The sequence below is a fragment of the Centroberyx affinis genome, unplaced genomic scaffold (assembly GCF_046629955.1).
Source record: "Centroberyx affinis isolate AG114_WGS23_722 - 3 ecotype Tasmania unplaced genomic scaffold, CSIRO-AGI_Caff_v1 ptg000547l_1, whole genome shotgun sequence".
Taxonomy (NCBI): Eukaryota; Metazoa; Chordata; class Actinopteri; order Beryciformes; family Berycidae; genus Centroberyx; species Centroberyx affinis.
The window spans coordinates 1-23,990 of NW_027279192.1; the positions used below are offsets into that span (position 1 = coordinate 1).

At 42.9% G+C, this 23,990-nt stretch overlaps 1 protein-coding gene across 1 annotated transcript in view; it reads right to left on the reverse strand.

Annotated features, from left to right (window-relative positions):
* Window positions 1-4,086: 4,086 nt before the first annotated feature.
* tll1 (tolloid-like 1) overlaps window positions 4,087-23,990 on the reverse strand; it is a 35,782-nt gene continuing 15,878 nt past the window's right edge. The window contains exons 6-21 of the mRNA XM_071517981.1: window positions 22,554-22,732; window positions 21,856-21,961; window positions 21,195-21,319; window positions 18,978-19,093; window positions 18,520-18,622; window positions 18,303-18,419; window positions 17,464-17,609; window positions 16,086-16,281; window positions 15,757-15,882; window positions 14,924-15,084; window positions 14,563-14,743; window positions 10,433-10,558; window positions 8,304-8,431; window positions 4,944-5,157; window positions 4,319-4,569; window positions 4,087-4,221 (exon numbers count right to left, since the gene is read on the reverse strand). Of these exons, the coding sequence (XP_071374082.1) occupies window positions 4,087-4,221; window positions 4,319-4,569; window positions 4,944-5,157; window positions 8,304-8,431; window positions 10,433-10,558; window positions 14,563-14,743; window positions 14,924-15,084; window positions 15,757-15,882; window positions 16,086-16,281; window positions 17,464-17,609; window positions 18,303-18,419; window positions 18,520-18,622; window positions 18,978-19,093; window positions 21,195-21,319; window positions 21,856-21,961; window positions 22,554-22,732 (2,410 nt within the window). The remainder of the gene's footprint in view (window positions 4,222-4,318; window positions 4,570-4,943; window positions 5,158-8,303; window positions 8,432-10,432; window positions 10,559-14,562; window positions 14,744-14,923; window positions 15,085-15,756; window positions 15,883-16,085; window positions 16,282-17,463; window positions 17,610-18,302; window positions 18,420-18,519; window positions 18,623-18,977; window positions 19,094-21,194; window positions 21,320-21,855; window positions 21,962-22,553; window positions 22,733-23,990) is intronic.

Here is a 23,990-nt window from a genome sequence, read left to right on the forward strand (position 1 = left end):
TTACTTAACAATACATGTCCAACTAAATGTTCTCCTTCCTGAAATAGCGTCAGTTCTTCAGGATGATTCAATGTATCAGCACAATGTCAAGACAATAAAAGGCGATCCTGAGAACAATGAATGAAAGACATAAAAACATAAATCACCTCAGATTTGTGTACCGCAATGCAAATGATGTATGTATACTCGATACTTTTGATATCCTAATTATTATAATGGTGGTATTAAAGATGCTATGTGACCAAAATGATCTCTGGACAGAATGAACCACACCTCACCATCTGCAGCATCTAAAGGCTGCTTGTTCATAAAGTGGAATTCAGTTGAAATTATAAATCAATGTTCCTGGATTTTAAAGGATGGTATGCAGATGCGACATTTTGGGTTTATGTTGATAAGCTTCTTGCTGAGCTTCTTGCATCTTTTTTATTTCTTTGTGCCAAATCAGGTCAACTTTCAGTCTGATAAAACTCCTTCTGCTCTTAAGATTCACTCCCACATGATGCACTGTGAGAACTGTAGGCAGAATGAATAGACTTTGTCACTCTGTGTTTTGACTTCTACATCAGCTATATCAGACTCAACGATCATGGATATTGCTTAAAAACTTAGAACTTGGTATATGCATAATAGTGATATCAGTCTGTCTGCAGTGCTCTGTGTGAACTGTAGGCGGAGCCAAAGTGAATAGACTGCAGCTGCAGCTTTGGAAGGTCAGCCTCTGTTGTGAACAAGTGCTATGAGGCTCTGCTGGGGCTTTAGAGCAGGTACTGTCATTCACCTAAGCAGCGCTCATAGCAAAAAGCATTATGCATGAATGAATGAACCAACCAACCAATGAACACACACAGCTTGGCTCTTATAGATAATAATGAAATAGCAAAAAAGTGCCAAGTTGATTTTGGTTTCACTTTCCCTTTAAACAAAAACAGTTTTACACTTGAGTATTCTATATGTCTCACAAAGAAGCTCATACCTCTGCTCATAGGGCAACACTTTTTTTTTTCTTTACAACTTTTCATTTTTAAGTAAGGCTTTAAGTAACACTCTTTTTTCCTTTTTACAATAGGAACACCATTTCATGGAGAAATCTGTAGCAGCTATGTGTCAGACTGCTGACATTTGTCTGAAGAGTTTCAAACTAGGCTCTAGTGGCTAATTGGTGGCGTAGTTGTGCTAGCAAACTTAAAAGAGGGTAAGTGGCTAGTCTTCAGATACAACCAATTTGTGGTGTTTTAAATGGGTTTAAATGAATGTTTCACCAGATGCACACAAGCCAAAAACATTTGTAATGTTTTGCCACTAGGAATTTGCATCTGCAGTAGATGTTGATTTAGATAAAGCAGTATTATTATGGTTAAAAAAAATATATTATTATGGTAGCCTGAAGTAGTGCTTAGAGAAAGATTCCTTGGTATGGATTTTCTTTTCCAACATTTCCCCAATAATTCACCTAGACTAAAATATTCTAATTCTTGAGATTATCAAATATCTCACTGTGTATAGGACAAAGGAATCATGGTAGTACCTATGGTAGTGGTACAACATGGTAGTGTCTATGGTGTTTGAAAGTAGCACTGAAAATTGGTTGTGCCATGTAACAGATGCAGTTGCAGGGGCATTCAGTGATAGGAACAACTGCTGAAAGGTAAGAAAAGTTTGTCTAGCAAAAAGATCCTCAAATGGGCTTTAAGATTTTGCAGTAGATTTTGAGATTTTACAGCCAATGCCTCCTTAGAAATTGCCACATACTACTGGGCAATTAAGAGAAATTTCAGTGATTAATTAGAGTAAACCTAATATGCAAATACTTAATCTGATCCATCGATCACCAGGTACAAGTTATTACAAGTTAGGCTATTCACAAATGTGCTTACAGAATATAACTTTAACTAAGAGACAATGCTATGTTTTTTATATGTGGATCACCCTTAATATTTGGCACCTTCTTCAATACTAAACAGAAAAGCTGGCACCCACAAACTTGGAGTACACAAAAACATAGTAATAATCTATGAAACATAGATGTATGCGTTGTTTTACCTGTGTGTATTTTTAATGACCGATGTAGAGGAAGTCATGTCGGTGTCTTTGAGCTACAGACACAGAGGTGGAATGATAAAACAAAACTACAGTGGAACAGGGTCACCTGGAGCTTGGCACATACAGCAATGAATTATTCCAATTAAAAACATACAGCTTACAGACATACTCTTACACTCACATTTATCTATAATCTCCTATTACACACATTTACACATAATGCATACATGCTGTATACATTTGCATTTAACACAAAAACGATGCAATCTGTCTGCACCTCGTATTCCTTCTATTTTACAGCACACACTCCCACACTCCAAATATACAGAAGGGAACCGTGTGTACGGATAGTATGGTAGAGTAAATGCACACAAATGAGGAAGTGAGTGTGTGTCTGTGTATCTGTGGATGTGTGAGCCATGTGTGTATGTATTACAGAGAGCAGCTAAAAAAAAAAAAGTACTGTCACACACAAACACACATGCACCATAGACACTCTATCTTACGCACAGGCTACATTTCCCATGTTGTTTTTGTTTTTTGTTTTTACAATAAAACCATTCAAGTTCTTCAAACTTACTGACAAATGAAATACCCTGCCCCAAAACCAAAAACAATCTACTGACACAAGACATCTGTGCAAGAGCATACATTTGGTTCTAAGGCAATATTGTAGTTCCACAGGACTAGTGCTGTTGATGCAGTGTGCTGTTTGCACGCTGTGTCTCCATTTGAATGCCTTTGCCTCGTAGTTCCGTCCACAGAAATCTGTCATTCATTGTATTTTTAGCACCATGGGAATCTCTCCTTTTATCAAAATTGTGTGATTCCAAGAGACGGTTGTGAAAAATATTCCCTTCCAATATCCAGTGAAAAATCTTATGGTCAACATGGCGTGAACACGGATGCATTATTTGAAAGAGGATATCCATCCTTCTGTCGCGTGGCGTATTGATGTGACAGTTGCTCTTCCTGTGATGCGTTTTCCTGTGGATATGTTACATGAGCAAAGTTCCAAGATGGTGCAAACTCAAACAGCATGGACACACAACATACCAATAATGCAAGGCTTAACATTAACATCACAGATCATTTGGAATTCTCCATTTGCATTTTTTCTTTATTTTCCCATTCGTCGATGGTCGTCTGCATAAGCTTTAAGCAAAGGGCAAGGTAGGAATAAGCCTTTGTTTGTTCTTTTCTTTATACACACACATACAGTAAACACAAACATCATGGGTTTTACAATAAGACATGAAATAAAACCAATTGCAGCCATTGTGGGCTGGATTGTTCAGACCAGTCCCCAGGCGTCAAAGGCAATAAAAATGTCTGTCTAGAGGTTCCTCTCAATTTTTATATGTATAAGCAGCCATCTGATCACAGTAAGTTGTACAGATCAAGGTTCAAGGCTCAAGTCAGCACGGTCTCAAAACTCCCTTGCGCTGCCGTAAAATCATTAGGCTCCATGTTGGATGCATTCTCTTTTAGGTAGAAGCTCTTCAGCACTGCCTTCATGGGTCCAGTCAACCAGGAGTTGGTGCTTCTCCTCTTAAAAAAAAGCATCCATAGTCTATACTTATGAATATGAGTGTAGTGTGTGTGTATGTGCATGTGTCTCATGTCTCAGTGAACCCATTTGGATCTTCTGCACCCCTCTTTCCACACTGTGAACAAGGGTTCCTCGGTCTGCAGTCTATCACGACCGTCTTCTCCACAAGAATGACTCACTCAGCTCCCAGCCAGTAACTGCTCAATATTCACACCAGTTCAAATTCAAATTAACATCACTTTTTTTTCAATCTCCTCTTAGAGTGCGATAGCCACTGGTGCCCCTGAAGGAGACTATTGTTCACTTAACGCAGAATCCCCTTCCTCTCGTGGCTGGCGGACGTCCGCGATGTCAATTCCTGTCCTTGTGGAACATCTGTCTGCAGGTTCGGAGGAGAAGGGACAGACTGTACTTGTCTTATCGCCATGGTGAAGGTCAAGGTAACAGTGGTGGGGGCTGCGAGGAAGTCAAGAGGTCGGGGGGCTGTGAGGTCATTTCCTGGTGTGAAGGCTCTCCTGGAACTTGGTGCTCGTGTAGCGGATGTGGAAGCCCTTCTTGCTGATGGTGTCATCGCTGTGGAAACGTATCAGCATGGCATCTCCGGGCGAGTAGATCTCCTCCCGGGGCTAAGGAAGGGAGGATAGAGAGAGAGCATATAAGGCATTTTCTCTGACATTTTACAATGGATGAACGGTATCCGGTTATGAAAATGTGGAGCCTTACCCCTGAACCACAGAAGCGGCCCAGTCGGTGTGAGTTGGCATCGTACCCGTTGTACAGCTCGATGTAGTCATAGCCACAGTCGGCCTCCTCCTCTACCTCAAAAGTGGTGAAGGTGAGCTCTATGCCGTAGCCCTGTTCCGCCGTCACCAGCCACTCGCAGTCGGTGTGACCCGGGTAATTGTTGTCTCCAAACTGGGAGTGGGAGTAGAGGTTCTTCTGGCGAGCTTCGGCCTTCAGACGGCCTCCACACTCTGCAGGGACAGAAATGGAAAGGAGTGGAAAGAATCAGTTAACGCCTGTATTGTGCAATTTTGACCTCAGCTATGTGAAAATAATGAAGCATTTGGCAGATTTCGCGTTGTCCCACTAATAAAACCCCAGGCCAGGTTTCATGAATGAAGTGATGTTGATCATGCATGTGCTGGAATGATCCACTAGAGGGAGATATCGCTCTGGACAAACTACTCAAACCTGAGAAATACAACCTGGTGACTATGAGTGATGCTCTCAGCAGACACAAAGACACACACACACACACACACACACACACACAGACACAGACGTTACACATCCACACACAAAGTGAGAAGTTATTGCACACCTAGAAAAACACACAGACCCATACCTGTGGAGTGGGTGGCTTGGAAGCCCTTCCTCTGTACTGAGGCGTCAGAGATGAAGCGCAGGTACATCTTGTTGCCAGTAGAGACCAGGGGCTCGGGGATCTTGCTGCCACACAGTCGACCTAAGATGGCTGCGGTGTCACTGTCCCCATCGAAGGCTTCCAGGTGGTCATACGCACATTCCTGGTGCTGCTCAATCTCAAACTCATTAAAGGTCTGGAGAGACAGACAGAGACAGAGAGATAGACAGATTTCTGAGTAAGATATGGGTGGGTGTTGTATACATTAAAGGTGCTACGTGTAGCATTTATAAACATTGTTAAATCAATTGTGTTACCTTAGTATAGTAACTGTAAAAATGAAATTATTGTTAAGATGATCTCAAGGCAGTGGTGTTGTTCACGCTCGTAAGACACATTTTCCCATAAACCCTCTTTCATGTTGTTGCAAATGGGATGTTGCTACTTGCCCCGCTTCCCCCTCCCTGGCGTCTCTTTGCTTGCATTCGTTTTGAAAAGTGAGAAGAAGGATAAGAGCCAATAGCTGACCAAGTGATTTTTCCATAGCCTTTCACTGCCATTGCAAGAAACTCTGAAAGCTTTAGCTCTGTCTGCACTGGAAGAACAGCGGCCTTTTCCTGTTTCGTGTCACTGCCTTGGAGCAATCGAGCAGATTTCCCACAAAAGCCAGCCTGGTGGCACATAATGTAAAGAAAATTTAGTGTAGAGGCTGGTAGAGGCTGCCAGTCTTCTTCACAATGATCTTGCTTGTTTACGGGAATTATACTAATGACTCAAAATGAATGTAGTAATGGTTTATTGATGCTAAAATGCTACGTTGTAACACCAAGAATGGATCATGTAAAACTACAATAGCAAGGCAAGAACAAAGACAGGGAAATCAAAGGCATGTCATATACTGTATATTGTATATCATATACATAAAAAGCATGATCTTTAATTAATGAGACAACCCCCAGTCACTTAATGGGTTGTTACTGTATGAGACATTTTGAAGTCATTCTCCAGCAGAGATCCCCGGTGAATCAGAGTTATAAGCCTTTGTAACTCCTACACACATGAGAGATGGCTGTTTTTGTTTTGTCTCAACCAAAATGTTTGTTTTTCCAAAAGCATTTGTTTTTAACCAAATGTTTTTGCTTTTCCTATGTGAACACAACAGAACCTCTCTCTTCCTCATGGTGGTGAATTTCCCTTCCTCCTCCATTGCCTACACATTACTTACATGCATATATGCATACAGGCAAGCACTTGCTTACTTACACATGCATGCACACAGAGTGTCTAGTCAAGTCTGATCAAGATCTAGTCAAGTCACCGTGTTTGTTAAGCAGAGATGAGTGAGCTGAGCAGTAACATCTTGCAGGCCCTCCTCCCACACACACACACACACACACACATAAACACACACACACACACACACACACACACACCTCTCCTACTGTCTTGAGAGAGAGACCCACTACTACATTTACAAGACGGAGAGTACTGATCATTACCAACTGAGCGGAAGGAGAAGGGAGAAAGAACAAGAGAGGGAGCTGAAAGGTGGGCTGACTTGAGGATGTCATTACTGGAAGGGGAAGTGTTTGATTCTGGGGACTTGATGGCTTCCAGATGTTTCTGCCTAGCTCGGGTGTCTGCCTCACTGTGAGACACCAGTGTGTGATCTGTCTGGATCTGTTTACTACTCCATGGAGAATTGAGTGTGTGTGTGTGAGAGAGAGATCGAGACAGACCGACAGAGAGAGAGATAAAGCAATAACAGAATGACCTTCATGTCTGTGTTCAGATTTTTGGTATTAAATTTGTCCTGCTGTGATGTCATTACTCTGGATCCAGAGAGTACTCCTGCTAATCTCAACAGCAAACACACACACACACACACACACAAAGTACACATTTCCTAATTCTGTGTGTGTGTGTGTGTGTGTCTATGTAAATTATAGACACACAAGTTAGACATACACAAATTAGTAAATACTTTATCATAGTCGATGATGTAATGTCTTTTCAGTTACATAAACTGTGATCAGAGATTAGAAGTAGTGACAGTTGATGACAATGATGAGAGGTGAACTGCATCACGCTCACCATGTGTCTGCAGAGTGTGAGTGTGAGTGAGGTGAGAGTGTGTGAGTGCGTGAGGAGCCAACTCCGAACCTTGTCTAACTAATTTCTCATGGAGGATTTTTCAAATATTTTCCAGGACTACAGACTGAATTTGGTGTGTGTGTGTGTGTATGTGTGTGTGTGTGTATTTGTGTGCGTGAGTCTGTGGTGAAGGTTGCACTGTGTTTATGTGTGTGACGTTATTTACATGGGAACATGAGTGGAGTTTAGGAGGGTTATCTGAAGCATGCTGTGTGCATGTGTGTACGTGTACATGCTTTTGTGCATATGTGTGTGTGTGTGTGTATGTGTGTGTGTATGTGTGTGTGTGTGTGTGTGTGTGTGTGTGTGTGTCTTGCGCACAGACCACTCCATCACCTTGGCAAGCTGAGCGTGCAAACAATGCTAAGCATCTTCTGTGGATGCACCTGAGTCAGGAGAATCTCCATTTGCATCCAGCTAACACTGTTAGCCAAGCACCATCTGTCTGAGCTAGCACACACACACACACACACACACACACACATACACACCTCAGAGCATTATGCTTCAGAGTTTTACTTATGAAGCCTTCAGACAAATAATCATATAGATCCATCTTGGAATTTTTCCCAGTTCTCCTACCTTTAATTATGAATTCACATGGCACTGCAACTTACAGCCTTTAGATAGAGAGACTTGGAAACATTGCTCATCAGAGTCACTGAACTGAAAACATACTTCTTCATCTGAAGGCTGGTGGACCTCAATTACAACTGTGGCTCCGCTAATAAGTTGATTTATTCATACATACATTTGCACTGGGAAACTGTAGAGCCGACTATCTGTGTCAGCACATAAACGCTTACATACACGCATGCAGGCATGCAAGCACACACACACACACACACACACACACACACTACACACACACAGAAAGACACAAGGCCACAGATGGCCACAGCCCAAGGCCTCTTTCTAACGCATGAGCACACGCTTGCAGTTATCCCTAATATGCAAACGTGCACTTTCTCCCCCTTCCACATTTGGGCTTTATAAGTAGAACATGGGAAAGACAGATCATAGAACAGGAAAAGGGGGGGGGGCAGCCTGCGGCTTTTACATACAGTATCACCCCACAGAGAGAATAATGCATCTTTATGAAGACAGAAAGCAAGCCAATAATGTGAACGAAGAGTGTCCAAGAAAGAAAGAGAAAGGTTTAGTCTGCTTCATCACATGCAAACTTACTATCTTGACTCTGTGTCCTGGAGTGGCTGTGATGTCCCAGGTGCACTCCTTACGGCTGGGATACTTGTCTGGCCAGTTAGGGCTGCTCAGGGTCCCGCTGGGGCTGTGGATCTTATGCTCACACTCAGCTAAACACACACACACACACACACACACACACACACACAACACACACACAGCAGACAGGAAGTTAAAATCATGGCTGCAGAGGAAAAGGTTAAAGGAAATGGAAAGGGAGCAGGAAGGAGAGAAATGAGAAAACGAAGAGAGAGAAAGGATTTCAAAGAAACACGGCCTCATTGCAAAGAGGTTCAGTGTGGATTTCACATGAACACATGCCTGCATGCACTGCACAGATAAACACACTGCTATAATATTGTACTTGGCAGGGTTGCAGTGTCAATGTGAGCGGTAGGCACACACACAGAACAAAAGGACCAAAAAATATTGCAATTCTCTTACGCTAAAAAGCAATGCAATCGCCTTCACTGCTGCTTCTCCTCATGCATTACTTATGTTATTTATACAAATTCATAAAAACAATATTATAGTATAACACATGGAAACACATCATTATTATTATTAGTAGTAGTAGAAGTAGTAGTAGTACAAGTAGTATTAACTAAATCAGTATACCAGTGTATGTGGGTCTTAAATGGGTAATGGCCTATATATGCACTTGTGGTATGTGTATGTGTATGTGTGTGTGTGTGTGTGTGAGTTGGGGTGGAATGAGGAGGGATAGCGAGGAAGATGAATGCCTGATGAAGGTGGTGGGAGGTGGGAGGCATGCGCAGGACAACAAGGTGCATTCCAAAGTGTCAGCTTTTATTTAGAGTCGGACAAGCCTAACCCATACACAGAATGAGACGGCTCATTTTACAAGACCAACACATCATTGAAATAGACATGCTCCTCTAACAAACCATTCTATGAGGTAAACTTACATACAATGTATCCAATACAGACATCATATTCCACACATACTGCTGTCACATCAGCAATGTGCAAACTCATACATCCATATATCCTCAACAGGCAAAAATCTAGCTACTTACATAATACTGATTTCAAATTTGAAACTGAAAAGTGCCATTATTGTCTCACCTAACAGGAGTATTTTCTATATCTTTTCAGGTTATCAATTTGATCCCAATAACAAGTAATGTAATCATTTACAATGCTAAACCATCACAATTGCAACAGTAAATATGTAAATAATTAAACAAATTTAAATTTAACAAATGTCTCCCTTCGATGACAAGCACTATCAAATTGAACACTGATGTGCAGTACATCCACCAACAAGTAAATAACACTCTTTTTTCAAATTTCTTTCTTTCTTTTCCAAATACGCACTCCATATGTTGAATCTTTCAAACGCACATACATGCTCACACACGGAAACAAGCTGTGTGATGGGAATATGGATTTGCGTGACATGTGAGGTTACTGGGTCAAGCTGGTCTAATACACACACACGCACACTCACTCTCTCTCACACACACACACACACACACACACACAGGAAGACGGCGCTACATGCACTGCTTTCAAGCTCCCAGATGTTTGAAACTTTAGTCCTTTTATGAGCAGCACTGGGAAACTTTAGTGAGGTGTGTGTGTGTTTGTGTGTGTGTATTGATGTGGTCTGTGTGTGTACATGCGTGTTCAAAAGTTCAACTTCAAAGAGCTGAGTATAATATCTCAATTCAACAGTTTGTGTGTGCGTGTTTGTGTGAGAGAGTGTGTGTGTGTTTGTGTATGTGTTGGGAATGTGCTGATAGCTTTTAATAAATTATATTTTCTTTAACTTAAACCGAAACCTATTCCTCTTTTTCTCTCTTTCACTTTCTATCTCTCTCTCTCTCTCTCACACACACACACACACACACACACACACACACACATATACACATGTACATACACATAATTGAAGTGGCAGTTTCCTTATATGGACACGGCCAGTCTATTGTCCTGACTGTGATATGGGTAGACAGAGTAGGGGTTGTAGGATGGGCGGTGAGTGTCTTTGTGCGTCAGTACGTGTTTGTGTGAATGTGTCAGCATGTGCATGCCTGTGTTTTTGTGCCAGTGTGTGTGCAGGTGTGAATGTGCGTGAAACCCACCTTCCTTACAGTCATGTTTGTTCTCATGCAACACAAAGCCGTGGCGACACTGACAAACGTAGGAACCCACTGTGTTGATGCACTCGTGCTGGCAGCCGCCGTTGTCCTTGCTGCACTCATCCTTGTCTGTGGAGGCGTGAGAGATGCACACATGCAATACATCAATCATGGAGAAATAGCATGAAGACAAGGAAGAGGGAAGGGGGGGGGGGGGTGAAGGAGGACAAGCACGGAGAGGAAGGAAACAAAGAGAAGACCAGAAGGAAATGAAATCAAATGGGAAAGTTAAGTTGTTGGACAGGGAAAAACTAGATAATAGACGGTCTGGACAATGAAATGAAAGAGAAAGGTACAAATAAGAGACAGTGACAAATTGCAAAGAAAGAGAAACAGAAGCAAAGGACAGAGACATCTAACAGACATGCTGTCGTGTCTGTCCAAAACTAAGACTGCAAGGTGTACAGTTTTTCCCATTAGTGTTTTTAAAACAAGGCTGAGAGTTAAAGCTACATAAGATGGTCAATAAAGCAGAGCCATCACAGCTTTAAACACTGCAGCCACCATTATTATTATTATTATTATCCCTTTAAAATGGTGACATCCAAAGAACCCCCCCAAACTCCTAAACCCCCCCAAACATGTAATATCAATGTCATTATTACAAAAAGTAATAATGATAGAGCATACAAGAAAAGGAAGGCGCAATGGAGGAAAGTATCCATTGAAGAAGGTAAAAAGTGCCGGACTAGGATGAGTTGGCATTAAAACGAGCTGAGAAGAGTAAAATCCACTGACAGCTACAGAGGCTTAACTTAGTGTGTGCATGTATGTTTGTGTGTGTTTGTGTGTGTGTACAGTGTGGCTGTGTTGGCCCGCAGCAGTGTTTTTGTGGTCACCTGCAGGCTCATGGTTATGGCTGCTCTGCGGTCAGACACAGGCCTTGGCCCCGAACGCTCTCTGACCATAACAGCTGTTTTCAGATCAGCTGTGCTCTCCTCGGGCCAAACCATAACTATCAGTCAAACGGTGACACCCAGCCAACTGGTACAACCAGAGGAGGGGAATAACAGCTACTGTCCTCAGTTTTGGATCCTGGAAGCCATATGTCATAAGTTTAGACAGAAGTCAATGGGGACATGCATAGTTCTCTATTAGTAAATACATTAGATATCTTTATGTCTCGCTTCCATGGTACATGGTATGTGGGATATTATGTCGTCATGGTGACATCTGTCTGTCTGTGTGTAGACATATTCTTGTGAACACAACAACTCAAGAACTTCGTACTTACACCACAGGAGTAGAAGAGTAGATTATTTGATTTCCTCATTATTATGCAATACAGTTTGCATATTGTTGAGGAAAAGCAGGTATTCTTTAAACTACTGTAACACCTTAATGCTTTCAGATATGGAGTTCATATTAATACCGCCCATGTGTTATGTGAAGACAAGTAGGTTGACAGAAATATTTGCTCCTTAATGTATTGAGTAGCTTAATTAATGACTGTATTAGCATAACTGGTTATGTTATATTATGCTGATTATGGTGGGACATTTGGCTGCTTAAGCGTCTCTTCTCTAATCTCTTTTAACAATGGTTTAAGATTTTACAAATTAGCCAAAAATGTAACAGGTGAAGAAGCTTGTGTGCGCTAAGCCGGTGGTGAAAAGAATTTCAACATTTCAAAATTTCATATTTACAAAAAACATTGCAATGCAACTGAGGTGGGTTATTTTCTCCCTCTCTCTCTATCAGAAGCTTACTCAGGATGCTGTGTTCTCTCTCTCTCATCTTTTAATGTGTGTCTTTATCCCTCTAACCGCATCGTGCCTCTGCCTCGACACGGCCGGCCGATCACAAAGCCCCGCGGTGAAGCTGACCGCTGGAGCACAGATCAGATCACAGGGTGCAGGAGGAAGACTCCCTCTGTCTGTCTGCGGTTGCCACGTCAACAGCGGAGAGAGAGAGGTAAAGACTGACAGATGACTGCACAGGAAGACAGAAGAGGTAGAGGGAGGGTGTGTGAGGGAGAGCAGTACAGAGAGTGTGTGTGGTGTGTGTGTGTGTGTGTGTGTGTGTGTGTGTGAGAGAGATTCCAATGAAGAGATGTGAGATTAGACACAGACGCCTAGTCTCACCTCAGTTCAAGAGCTTGTGAATCAAACTAGATCTGCTTTTAATGAAACCACTAAATCCTCCTCCTCCTTCTCTCTCTCTCTCTCTCTCTCTCTCTCTCTCTCTGTGTGTGTGTGTGTGTGTGTGTGTTTGTCTGTGTCTGATGTGGTATTACAGTGCTATTGTGGGCTCAGTCTCACCCTATCACAGGCTAAGAAGCTTTGCAGTTGATGCTACACAGTGTTCATTGTGGCTTTCTTCAGGTCAAGCACACAATGTCCACACACACACACACACACACACACACACACGCGCACACACACACACACACACACACACACACACACACACACACACACACACACAGGGATTAGTAGTGTGTGGGAGGCCGAAGGGACCTCCCTAAAGCTGTTGGCTGTTGGCCAACCAACAGTTATCCCTGGAAACTTCTGACAATAGCTGAGCCACTCTCACAGAAACTTTGAATACACACACACACACACACACACACACACACACACACACACACACACACACACACACATAGTCTTTGTTTCTAAGTAACAAAAACAATTTGACACCAACTCAGTTAAATACTCCCCGTTTGCAAACATCCTACGCTAAGCAGCATGCATCTTTAACTGTTCCAGGTGTTAGTAGTCTGCAGGGAGTTAAATTTTGAAGATCCCATTCAGTAGACAGCTTTACTTCCCCTGAAGTAAGAAGAGGTAGCCAACACGCTAAAATGAAGTTGCCCTTCTGAGCTGATCAGTTTCCCCTTTTAGTCAATATGTTAGAGTAAGAAAAGAGAAATCTGACTAGATCTTTGCTTCAGGACAACTTCCTAGAATTGTTATTATTTGATGTTGACATCCAACAAATTCATCCCTGCAACGGTGAGTGGGGGAAATTTGTTGTCTTTTTTGATGGGAATCATATTTCCCTGGGGAGGAGAATGGATGTAGCAACGCCGCTAAAAAAGGACCCATCCATTCCCTCAGATCACATGTTAGACCAGAGCCAATCAGGGATGCCGATTGCGAGGTCAAGTTACCTCTGACCTTCGCCGAAGTCGCCAGCTTGTTGTTGATACGGCCACGAGCGGGGGAGCGGACGCGCTTTACGTCCTGGCATGACTCAAACACAAAAACACGCTCTTGACACAGTGCCAGCCTGTCTGAGGGAGAGAGGGCGAGGCACAGGGTCGGTACAGCAGGCTGCAGGGGCCAGACAGACAGGTACTGTACGTATACACAGGCACACAGACAGGCACACAGACAGCTACAGTATGGACACACAGCTGCATACACATAAGTCCACAAACACACACCACACATGCATACATACTAACACACAGCAGAGGTGGGCAGAGTACAAAATCTATGTTTAGGTACAAGTGGTATTACTTATATCTGAAATTGAAGTAATCTAAACATTTAGTCGACAAAGCATAAAAACCGTGTTCAGAAACTACTCTACATATCAGGTGAGCTATTATGCAAATTAATTTTCCCTAGAAGCTTCACATATTAAAAGTGGACCTAAGCACAGCCAGTCTATGATATTTCATATTTATTATTTATATATTATTTTTGCTAAAGCTCAAAGATTTTTGTGACAGGTTTTACAAATGTTGTAACCTGCTATTGACTACATCTTTCTAGCAAGAATATTGTATCTTTTTTTTCTGACATTTCTGACATCTCTGCCCAATTGAAATCTGATAAAAGAAAAATGATAGTAGTGGCCCATTACCTTGACCGCACACAGATCAGTGGAATAAAACAGTGATCTGAGTAATGTTCTATTAAATATAAGGCAGTGATATATGTTGTAAATTGTAGCAAAGCAAAACAAGCCTATGCCTTTTTCAAGTGCACTTGTGTATCACAAACCGTTAAAAGTTACATCTACTCAAGGGAGTTCAAAGTCTTGACCAAAGCAGCACATTCCTGCCCACCCTGATAGACACACACACATGCACATGTGTGTGTAAGTGTGAGGGGTGTTACCTGAGAAGAAGTGAGCCTTGAAGCCTTTCTTGGAGACGGTGTTGTCGGACTTGAACTCAATCCTCATGTTGTTGTATTGAGAGGTGATGACCTCCGGGACCTCGGTGCCACAGTATTTACCATGCAGCTTAGAGTCGGATGAGAGGCCGCTACGCACCTCCACGTAGTCGTATTTACACACCTATGCACACACACACACACACACGCACACACATGCACAAGCACAAATTAGGCTATTATACTACACACATCCACAGTGTCTACAATATGTTTTAGTAAAGTTTATTTTAGCATCTCCCTTTTTCTGTACTGTACACAAGCACACAAACAAAGACACACACAAACACAAACACACACACACCTCGTTTCCCTCCAGCTCGAAGGCCTCAAACTGCATAGAGATGCGGTACTGAGTGGGAGCGACCACCTGCCACACACAGTTCTTGTTGGGAGGATACTCTTTCGGCCAGCCAGGAGTACTGATGGTCCCGTTCAGCTTCGAGAGGAGACCACCACATGCCGCTGCATGGAGGACAGTACACACACACACAAGTTAAATATACACACTGAAGAGGGAATTACATTTCCATATATAAATAGAAGAGTAGAACATGCTTTTAAAAAGACTAAGGTCATGTTCTGCCAAATAGGCACGTGACACTTTGTAGAACATCTACTTTCTCCTGATAGTTAGATGCGTATCAACATTAGCTTATCCAAATAAAGTGTCACCAAATTGATTCCCTACTCTCCCGCTCGCTTCTTTCCCATTGCCTAAATAAACAATAAAAATACCAAAAAACAGCTTGAATATTTCAGTACCCATGCCACCAAACTAACACAGCCCTCTCTCTCTCTGTGCCTCAGATGTGGCTTGTTAGTTAGTGCAGTTGTTTCAGTATGTGGGTCATTACTGGTATTTAATCTATTTTGTGGGATTAAAGGACCTTCATGGCATTTGTGGCATTGGAACAACAAGGCTGTGCGGCTTTGTGTTGGAAAGATGTTTTTTCCTGTTGACGGTGGCTGTTCGGATGTTTTTTTTTTCTATCGAGTCACACTCATATCCTAGACACACATATACAGACACACATAGAAACACACACGCACATGCCACTCTTTGCTTCCGCTGCTTCTGCTGGCACAATGACTTCAACATTCCAGACACACACACAGACATACACACACACTTACCTTCACAGCTCTTCTTGTCAGGGGCTAGTTCATAGCCCGGGTCACAGGCACACTTGAAGCTGCCGAGAGTGTTTACACACCTCTGTTCACATCCACCATTGTCTGGCTTGGCACACTCATCCTCCTCTAAAAGACACACACATCAAAGCACACTTTCAGACACACAGGAGTGCAGATGATGAAGAATGCCTTGGCTAAAAAGCAATGTGATAAAATACACTGTCAGCTGGCACACACACACAACCTCCCTCTCTCTCTCTCTCTCTCTCTCTCTCTCTCTCTCTCTCTCTCTCATACACACACACACACACACACACACACACACACACCTTTAAAGAAGTTAGCGGCGAAGCCAGCCTTGTTGACAGTCCCGTCTGAGACAAACTTCATCCAGAGGGTGTGTGAGGTGGAGCGCACATCCTCAGGTTTGTCATAGCCACAGAATCGACCAATCAGAGGGCTTGTCTCCAGCGGCCCGTCTCGAACTTCCAGGTAGTCGTACGCGCAGCTGTCGTGCCTCTCGATCTATATTCACATGTACGCACACATAAATATAGAGTAAGATACACACCACTGACGTCATCACCATCATCATCATCATCACCATCCTCACCATCACCCTCATTATTGTCACCATCATAAATCTTTGTGGCAGTGACAGGTAATGTGTTATGCATATCACTCGATTTCTCCACCTAGACTTGCCAGCTAGACGCTGTCTCCGTTATCTTATCAACCGTAACAATAATTCATGAACAATTCAAAACCCATTAAGCTCATTGGTGGGCCACAGCAGCCAACACCAACAGGCTCTCACAGACTGAGCCATGACAGATCTAGAGATTGGCCCACTTTGAGTATTTTTATTTTTTAACGTCATAGTCATGGCCTTAAGTCTAACTGTGGTGAATACCTCAGAACAACAGTAAAGTGCAAAGCAACATTGCCCGAGGTGACATTGTGGGATAACTCAAATAAAAGTCTAAGGAGGGAGGGTGGTCCCATGCTCCTTATGTATTATTTTGACTTTACTGACTCGTTAAAATGGAAGAGAAAGCAGACAAGGCAGGATCACACACTAGAAAAGAGCAGCGGCAGAAATTAGGCCCATTTACACAAAAAATTCAGTTTCAGAGTATGCCCGAGAATTAGAAGGCTTCTGCAACCCTAAATAGGCTTTGAGTCATTGATGCAAACACCGCAATGTACAGTTTGGTGCCAGGGACATGTCATTTCTGAGTAGTATATAGAATAGAATAGAATAGAATCGAATAGAATAGAAAGGAGATTGATCTCAGCTCCTGTGAAGGAGAAAGGGGAAGGTGAACTCTGTAATGGGTTCACATCATGGGGTCATTCAGCGTTCAATGGCATTTTTTACAGCATTAAAGTGAGTTCTCACCTGACTACTCTCTCTCTCTCTCTCTCTCTCTCTCTCTCTCTCTCCTTCTCACTCTCTCTCTCACATGCACACACACACACACACACACACACACACACAGACACCCTCTTTCACGCACACACACACACACACACCACCACCTCTATATTAACTTCCAAGAATCAGCTACACAAGCGTGAAATTTGACCCAGACATTCCAAAGCACACACACAGAGGGAGAGAGAGAGAGACAGAGGGAAAGAGAGAGAGAGAGGGGGAGAGAGACACACACACACACACACACACACACACAGGGAGTGAGTCACCTCAAAGGCCTGGAAGCTCAGTCCGACATTGTATCCCTCGGACACAGTGATTCTCCACACGCATTCCTTGGAGGGCCGGTAGTCATCAGGATAGTTGGGAGACTGGATCTGTCCTGAGTCCTTGGTGATCTCCCCTCCACAGATCGCTGCACAGGACGGAGGAGAGGAGAGACGGAGGGAGGGAAGGAGGGGAGGAGAGAGAAGCAGAATGGATTAGCACTGATTGCATTTTAGGGATGGGATGATACGCTTATCTCATGATACGATTTGATACATTATATAAAGTTCACAATTCGATACGATCTAACGAACCACGAAATTATGTAATAAATAAAAACTCAATGACAACAAAGTATGACTGTTTATTTCTGAGCCACAAATCTTTCTAGCATTGGCATTGGCTTGCTAGAATGTAAACCACAATTTAAAAATGTCATTACAAAGTGCAAATAATATAATTTCCATGGAGAGCTTATGAAATTGTGATTATTTTTTTATTTATTAATTGTGACTCATTTGTGATTACTACAGCAGAATAAAATGTATGTGTCGCGAATTTTTCTGCCACATGATACATATTGTCACATTTTGCGATATATTGATTTTTGACCCATCACCCCAACCCTATTGCATTAACTGAGCATCAACTACCCTTATCCTGGCAATATTTCTTCCATTTGAAACTCATTTTGTGCATATATGAATTATGCAAGCCCAGAGAAAGCTTATAGCTTATCAAAAGTCACAAACAACCAGTCATCAATTTGTTGCATTATGCAAAAAATAGGTTTACATTATACAGTTTACAGATATACAGTATATTTAAGTAGAGGAGGTACCTTCATAAATGGCAGCAAAGCCCTTCCCCACCCAGTTGCTGCTGCTACGGAACTCAATCCACATTCTGCTCTCAGTTGAGACCAGGACCTCAGGAACCTTATCTCCACAAAACCTGCCTGTAAAACACACACAAACACACACATAGCTCAGTCATTCAGTGCAGCAGTTTCAAAATACATCTACACACACATGCGGCTCACTCTCTCTTGATTGTACCTAATAGTGGAGCTTTCCTCCAGTATCCGTCCCGAACCTCGATGTAGTCATACCAGCACAGACTGCTCTTATACAAGTCCATGGTGGTGAAGTTGAGAACAATCTGGAGGAGAGAAAGAAAAAAACAATACAGTTTATTTCACATATTTCTGAGCGCGAGGGAGGGGGGATGGGTTCGATTAGTTCAGGTCTTTCAAATCTTTGCACTTGAGACGGGACAAGGGGAGCCGGAGGGGAGGGAGGGGGGTACCTGTAGGTTCGGGCATGATCAATATACAGTCATTTTGTCAGCAGTCTCTTGTTGTTATTGGCTACGTAGGCACATTCACTGCACTGCAGGGTGCTACTCTGTGTGTGTGTGTGTGTGTGTGTGTGTGTGTGTGCGTGTGTGTGTGTGTGTGTGTGTGTGTGTGCGTGTGTGTGTGTGTGTGTGTGTGTGTGTGTGTGTGTGCACGCACCTTTTCTCCTGGTGTAACAGATATTCTCCAGACACAGTGTGTGTATGAAGGGTATCCGTTGGGGTAACCAGGAGACGAGAAGTTCCCTGTTGACTCTTGGAGTGTCTCTCCACATGCTACAAACACACACACACACACACACACACACACACACACACACACATACACACACACAGAGAAAGATGGAGTTACAATTTTGTGGTAAGTCCTGCTGATTTTCATAATCATTTCAGCTGTGTATTTATATTTATCATTGGTACATCACTAAAGAATTTTCTAATATTCCTTACACACATCCCATTTCTTTGGTGTTGAGAAACTGCCACACCACAGGCATCTAATTTGTAGAGAAATGGCTCATAACTCTCGTTGAATGCTCCCAACAATTTTATTTAGTTAAAATGATAGTGTTTCAATCCCCGATGAAAACCTGATCAAGAAACATTGTCAATTTAACTAAATAAAATTGCTGGGAGTTTTAAACTACCAGTTTAAGTTGATATTTTACAGGCTATTTTGTCAAAACAACAGCCTCCCGCACTGTGTGTGTTTGCATGCTGGAGTGTATTTATGTGTTCAATGTCTGATCTGTCTATATGGAGACTGTTAGAGTTGCATTTCTGATTGAGAAAACAGTAAAAACTTTTAATTACCCTCCCGGACAAACTCAATTTCAAAGCAAATTCTCTCCATAAGCTGTTGTCTTTGGCTTCTTTCAGTTTTGCATGGAGGTTACGGTATGTGTGCTCACATGTACTGTATTCCTGTGTGTATCAGTAAGCATTTGAGGGCCAACCACAGTCATTAAGCCCCATCACCATTTAGCAGAAAAACATTTCATGTTTTTCATTTCATGGAGTCATTTACTGTAAGTGAATAGGAATGACAACCTTTTATTTCAGCACAGTGGAGATAACAGAGATTTATCACAAGTGGATGGTAATTCATGCAGAACAACAAAGAAGCACAATTAAGGATATCAGACGATATTTCGCCTCTTTATCCCTCATTCTGTGTTTCACGCCGTCGCTCCCACTCGAAAGGAGGCTAGCCAAATGTGCCACTCCTATCCCATCATGCATGCTGTTTTCCCCCACAATGCCCTGGGGCTCTGTTCATCTGTCAGTGAATATGGTATCGCTCAAATGTGACCTTATAAGGTTAGGGTTCTATCTCTCTCCAGCTGGGTCTCTCTCTCTCTCTCTCTCTCTCTCCCTCTTTCAGAATCAGAAAGGCTTTTTTAGCATGACATGCTTGTGTTGCCAAAACACATGGATATTAACAAATAAAGCTAAGTTTATACTTATGATATTCTCAGATATACAGCACTTCAGCAGAAAAAAAAATTGCCAAAATAACCACACACACAAAAAACAATAAAACAAAACCTTTCAGGGATTACAGGAGGCTTTTTCATCAGAAGTTTGACTGGTCAGTATTCAACTTTGTTAGTCATAGTCCATAATTTGTGACATAAATATACAAATTTGAGTCAATATCAGTTGTATGGCTCCTTTAACCTGATACAATTCTCTCTCTGTGGTTTTGCCCGTCTACTCACACCAGAAACCTCCGCGTCATATATTTCCACACTGTTGTCTCACTCTCTTGCGTTTTAGTGCAACCTCTCTCTCTCTTTCTCTCTCTCTCTCTCCCTCTCCCTCTCTCTCTCTCTCTCTTTCAGACAGACACATACAGTTTCATACAGTTTAGGTCAGGATACAGTTATCCTGAACTAATGTGTGAACTCGTCATGGTGAAGTGAGTGTGTGGGCTGAGCGGACGTCGGAGTGTTTCTAGCACAACCTCCCCGGAGAGGGACGGAGAGGGATGCCAGCGTTCGAGATCATAAACTTTAGCGGCGTTAACACGCGGGTCAGTCCGAGAGCAGATCCAGATCACGTCAGAGCCGCTCCCCAGGGACCCAACGAGAAGCCAGCGCAAGAGGGGTGTGTGTAGGAACGGATGGGAAGAGTGTGTGCGATGAGTGACGCGCGGAGAGAGAGAGAGACCACCCCGTCAAATGGAAAAACAAATTACTCAACATCACTTCGGTGCCTCAGAGGGCGGAGGGACAGAACAACACGCGCCGACGACAGATAAACAGAGGTCATCTTTTATCTCGTAGCTATGACGCCAATGCATAAATGTACGCGCGCACACACACACACACACACACACACACACACGGTGGTCTCATAGTAAGTATATCAGTACCTGGACATCTATACAGCTTCCTTGCCTGTGCAATGTCTCCTTTACTGAGCCTGGTCCGCTGGCCAATAGCAGGCCGGATGCCATTCTCATCTCTGGACGGAAGGATGGTGTCTAGGAACATCCCGCTTCAGAGAGAAAGAGAGATGTTACAAACACATCCAGATCTGCTTTCAAGGAAACTCAGTAGGGGATATAACAAACATAAGTTCAGCTGCAAAACAGTCAAATCTAACATGTTGACCAACAGCAGTTTTATGGACAATGTATCTGATTTACTTTTCAAATTCAACGTAAATCCATAGATATTATGTAAATCAGTGGTTCTCAACCTTTTTGGCTTGTGACCTCCTTGGGCTTGTGACCCCCATCACAGGCTGCATATGAGTGGTGAACAGTTCAACCAAAGAATAATTTTCCCAGGCTGTTTACAGTAATTCTATCAGAGGCCTAGAGGCTCAAAATTATTCAGTATTTTACAAGAAAAAAGCAAAAATTTGAGAAAAATCTGAAAAAATAGATGTGATAACAAAATTGTGCAGTAGAAATATGTTTTTTTCCTATCTTTTAAATGATCTTGTGACCCCCAAAATGATCTCAAAACCCCCCAGGGGAGGGGTCCCGGCCCCCAGGTTAAGAAGCACTGATGTAGACCAATAGTTACCGTGAGAAGGTGTTCCTAGCGTAGTGCATGATGCTGTCAAAATCATATGGCTCCCCGAGAGAGTTGACTTCTCCCGGTTCCATCTTAAGGAAGTTGTACTCCTGGCCTGGAAACCATACAACACACACACACACACATACACACACAAACACATACACACACAGAACGGCATTAGAGCATTGAGATTTATCACACAGCAATGATATGAATGTACCAATTCAGTGTACATACACACACACATGCACATCCGCCCACACACACAGCAGCATTAGAGGATTGCGCCTCAACAGATATGGCAAAGCGATGACATCCAATTCAAATACTTGGAAGCCAACAGAGCAATATGCCAGTTGAGACCCCCGATATGCTTCTAAATAAAAATATGGGTCAGGTCTGATTTACAGGTATGTCATTTGATTCAACACCTGTCAGAGCGGTAATGTGTTGTGGAGTGTGTGGGAGGAGAAGTGACAGACAGCCTGCGGGTCCAGGTGACTTCACACTCATTATAAGGCTCATTCACACTCTGGCAGAGCAGGACAGCGGTGTGAATTTGGAAACGTACGCACATGTCGTCAGTGAATTCCCTTGCTTGTCTCCAGCTAGAAACAAGCTAGCACCTCTGGACTTTCATCCCGCTAGTGATTCTGACAGAGACCCAGGTGCATGGTGGGTAGTGAGTGGGCGCGGCCTCTCACCTGGTTGGATGTTATCCCGGATGATTGTCACGTGGTCGTCGCGGTCGGGACGCGTGTGCTCGTGCCAGAAGCCGATGACGTGGCCCAGTTCGTGCACCACAATGCCAAACTTGTCGCAGTTCTTCCCTATGGAGATAGCCTGGGGCCCGTTGCCACGACGACCCACATAGGAACAACACCTAAAAGGGATTAGATCAGAAGGAAGTTGATACCAGGGAGATACGGGAATGACATTTACTACACATTCAGCAGTGAAAAAAGCCTGAGTGGTACTATATTCAGTTACCACTCCCACTGAACACACACATACACACACACACACACACACACACACACACACACACACACACACACACACACACACACAGGCACAAAAGCACACAAGCACAAACACAGTCTTTTCAGGATTTCCTGCTCCTTACTACATCCACCAGAGGAACAGCGTAAAGCCGTATTTACATACAACACTCTGATAACGCTGCGGTTTCATAACCCAAAGTGAATAAGCGGTGAGATTTTGTATATTGCTGCTCACACAACACACACAGCACACAAAGTACACACACAAACACACACATTCTCCTTTTCTGGGAGCCCGAGACATCCGTGCCAGGCGAACAAATCTGATTAAAGTTATCCAGCTAGCTGACTGTAGTTTAAGGATTGGGAGTCACTGGAGTAGATACGTTATTTTCTTGCTTATACTTCAAGCCACTGTATGCAGCTCTATCAGTGCAAATATTATACACAACACCAAAATAACAGGCACCACACATATACTGTACTGTCTGTATACCATCCCTCCTCTCTCTCCTATCTCTCTTCTCTCCACTCCCTCTCCCTCTCTCTGTCACACACACACACACACACACACACACACACACACACACACACACACACACACACACACACACCACACATATCCAAGCAGGGTATTTATACATCAGATTAAGGTGTCTAATCTCTGATGCAGCCTGCCTATCACAGAACTTGAGACAACTGCCATCGTCAGTCAACACTCTGTGCAGGTCTGCAGCTCAACTAAATGCCTCCAAGTATCACTATTTTTCAAAATTAAAACACAATATTGAATTTCTAGTATATAATATAATATTTCTTATCAGTGCCTCAGTGGCAAACTTGGTGAAAACCACGTTACAAATGTGATACACACAAACTGGAGAACAATCTACACACTAGAGAAGATGAAACAAATTACTTGATAAAATATTGCAAGCAGTTCCGCAACAGTTAACCTACTTTTTCAACCTGCTGTACAACAACAGCTTGGAAGCATAAATCCAAAAGTACAGATTTCAACCACTCTAAAACCTTACACCTTACTGCCAATCAGCGAAGCCACTACTGTAAAAACACACTATGACCCCGCAGCGCTGCCACTCTCCAGAACAATGCACTTCTGCAGCGTATGAAAAA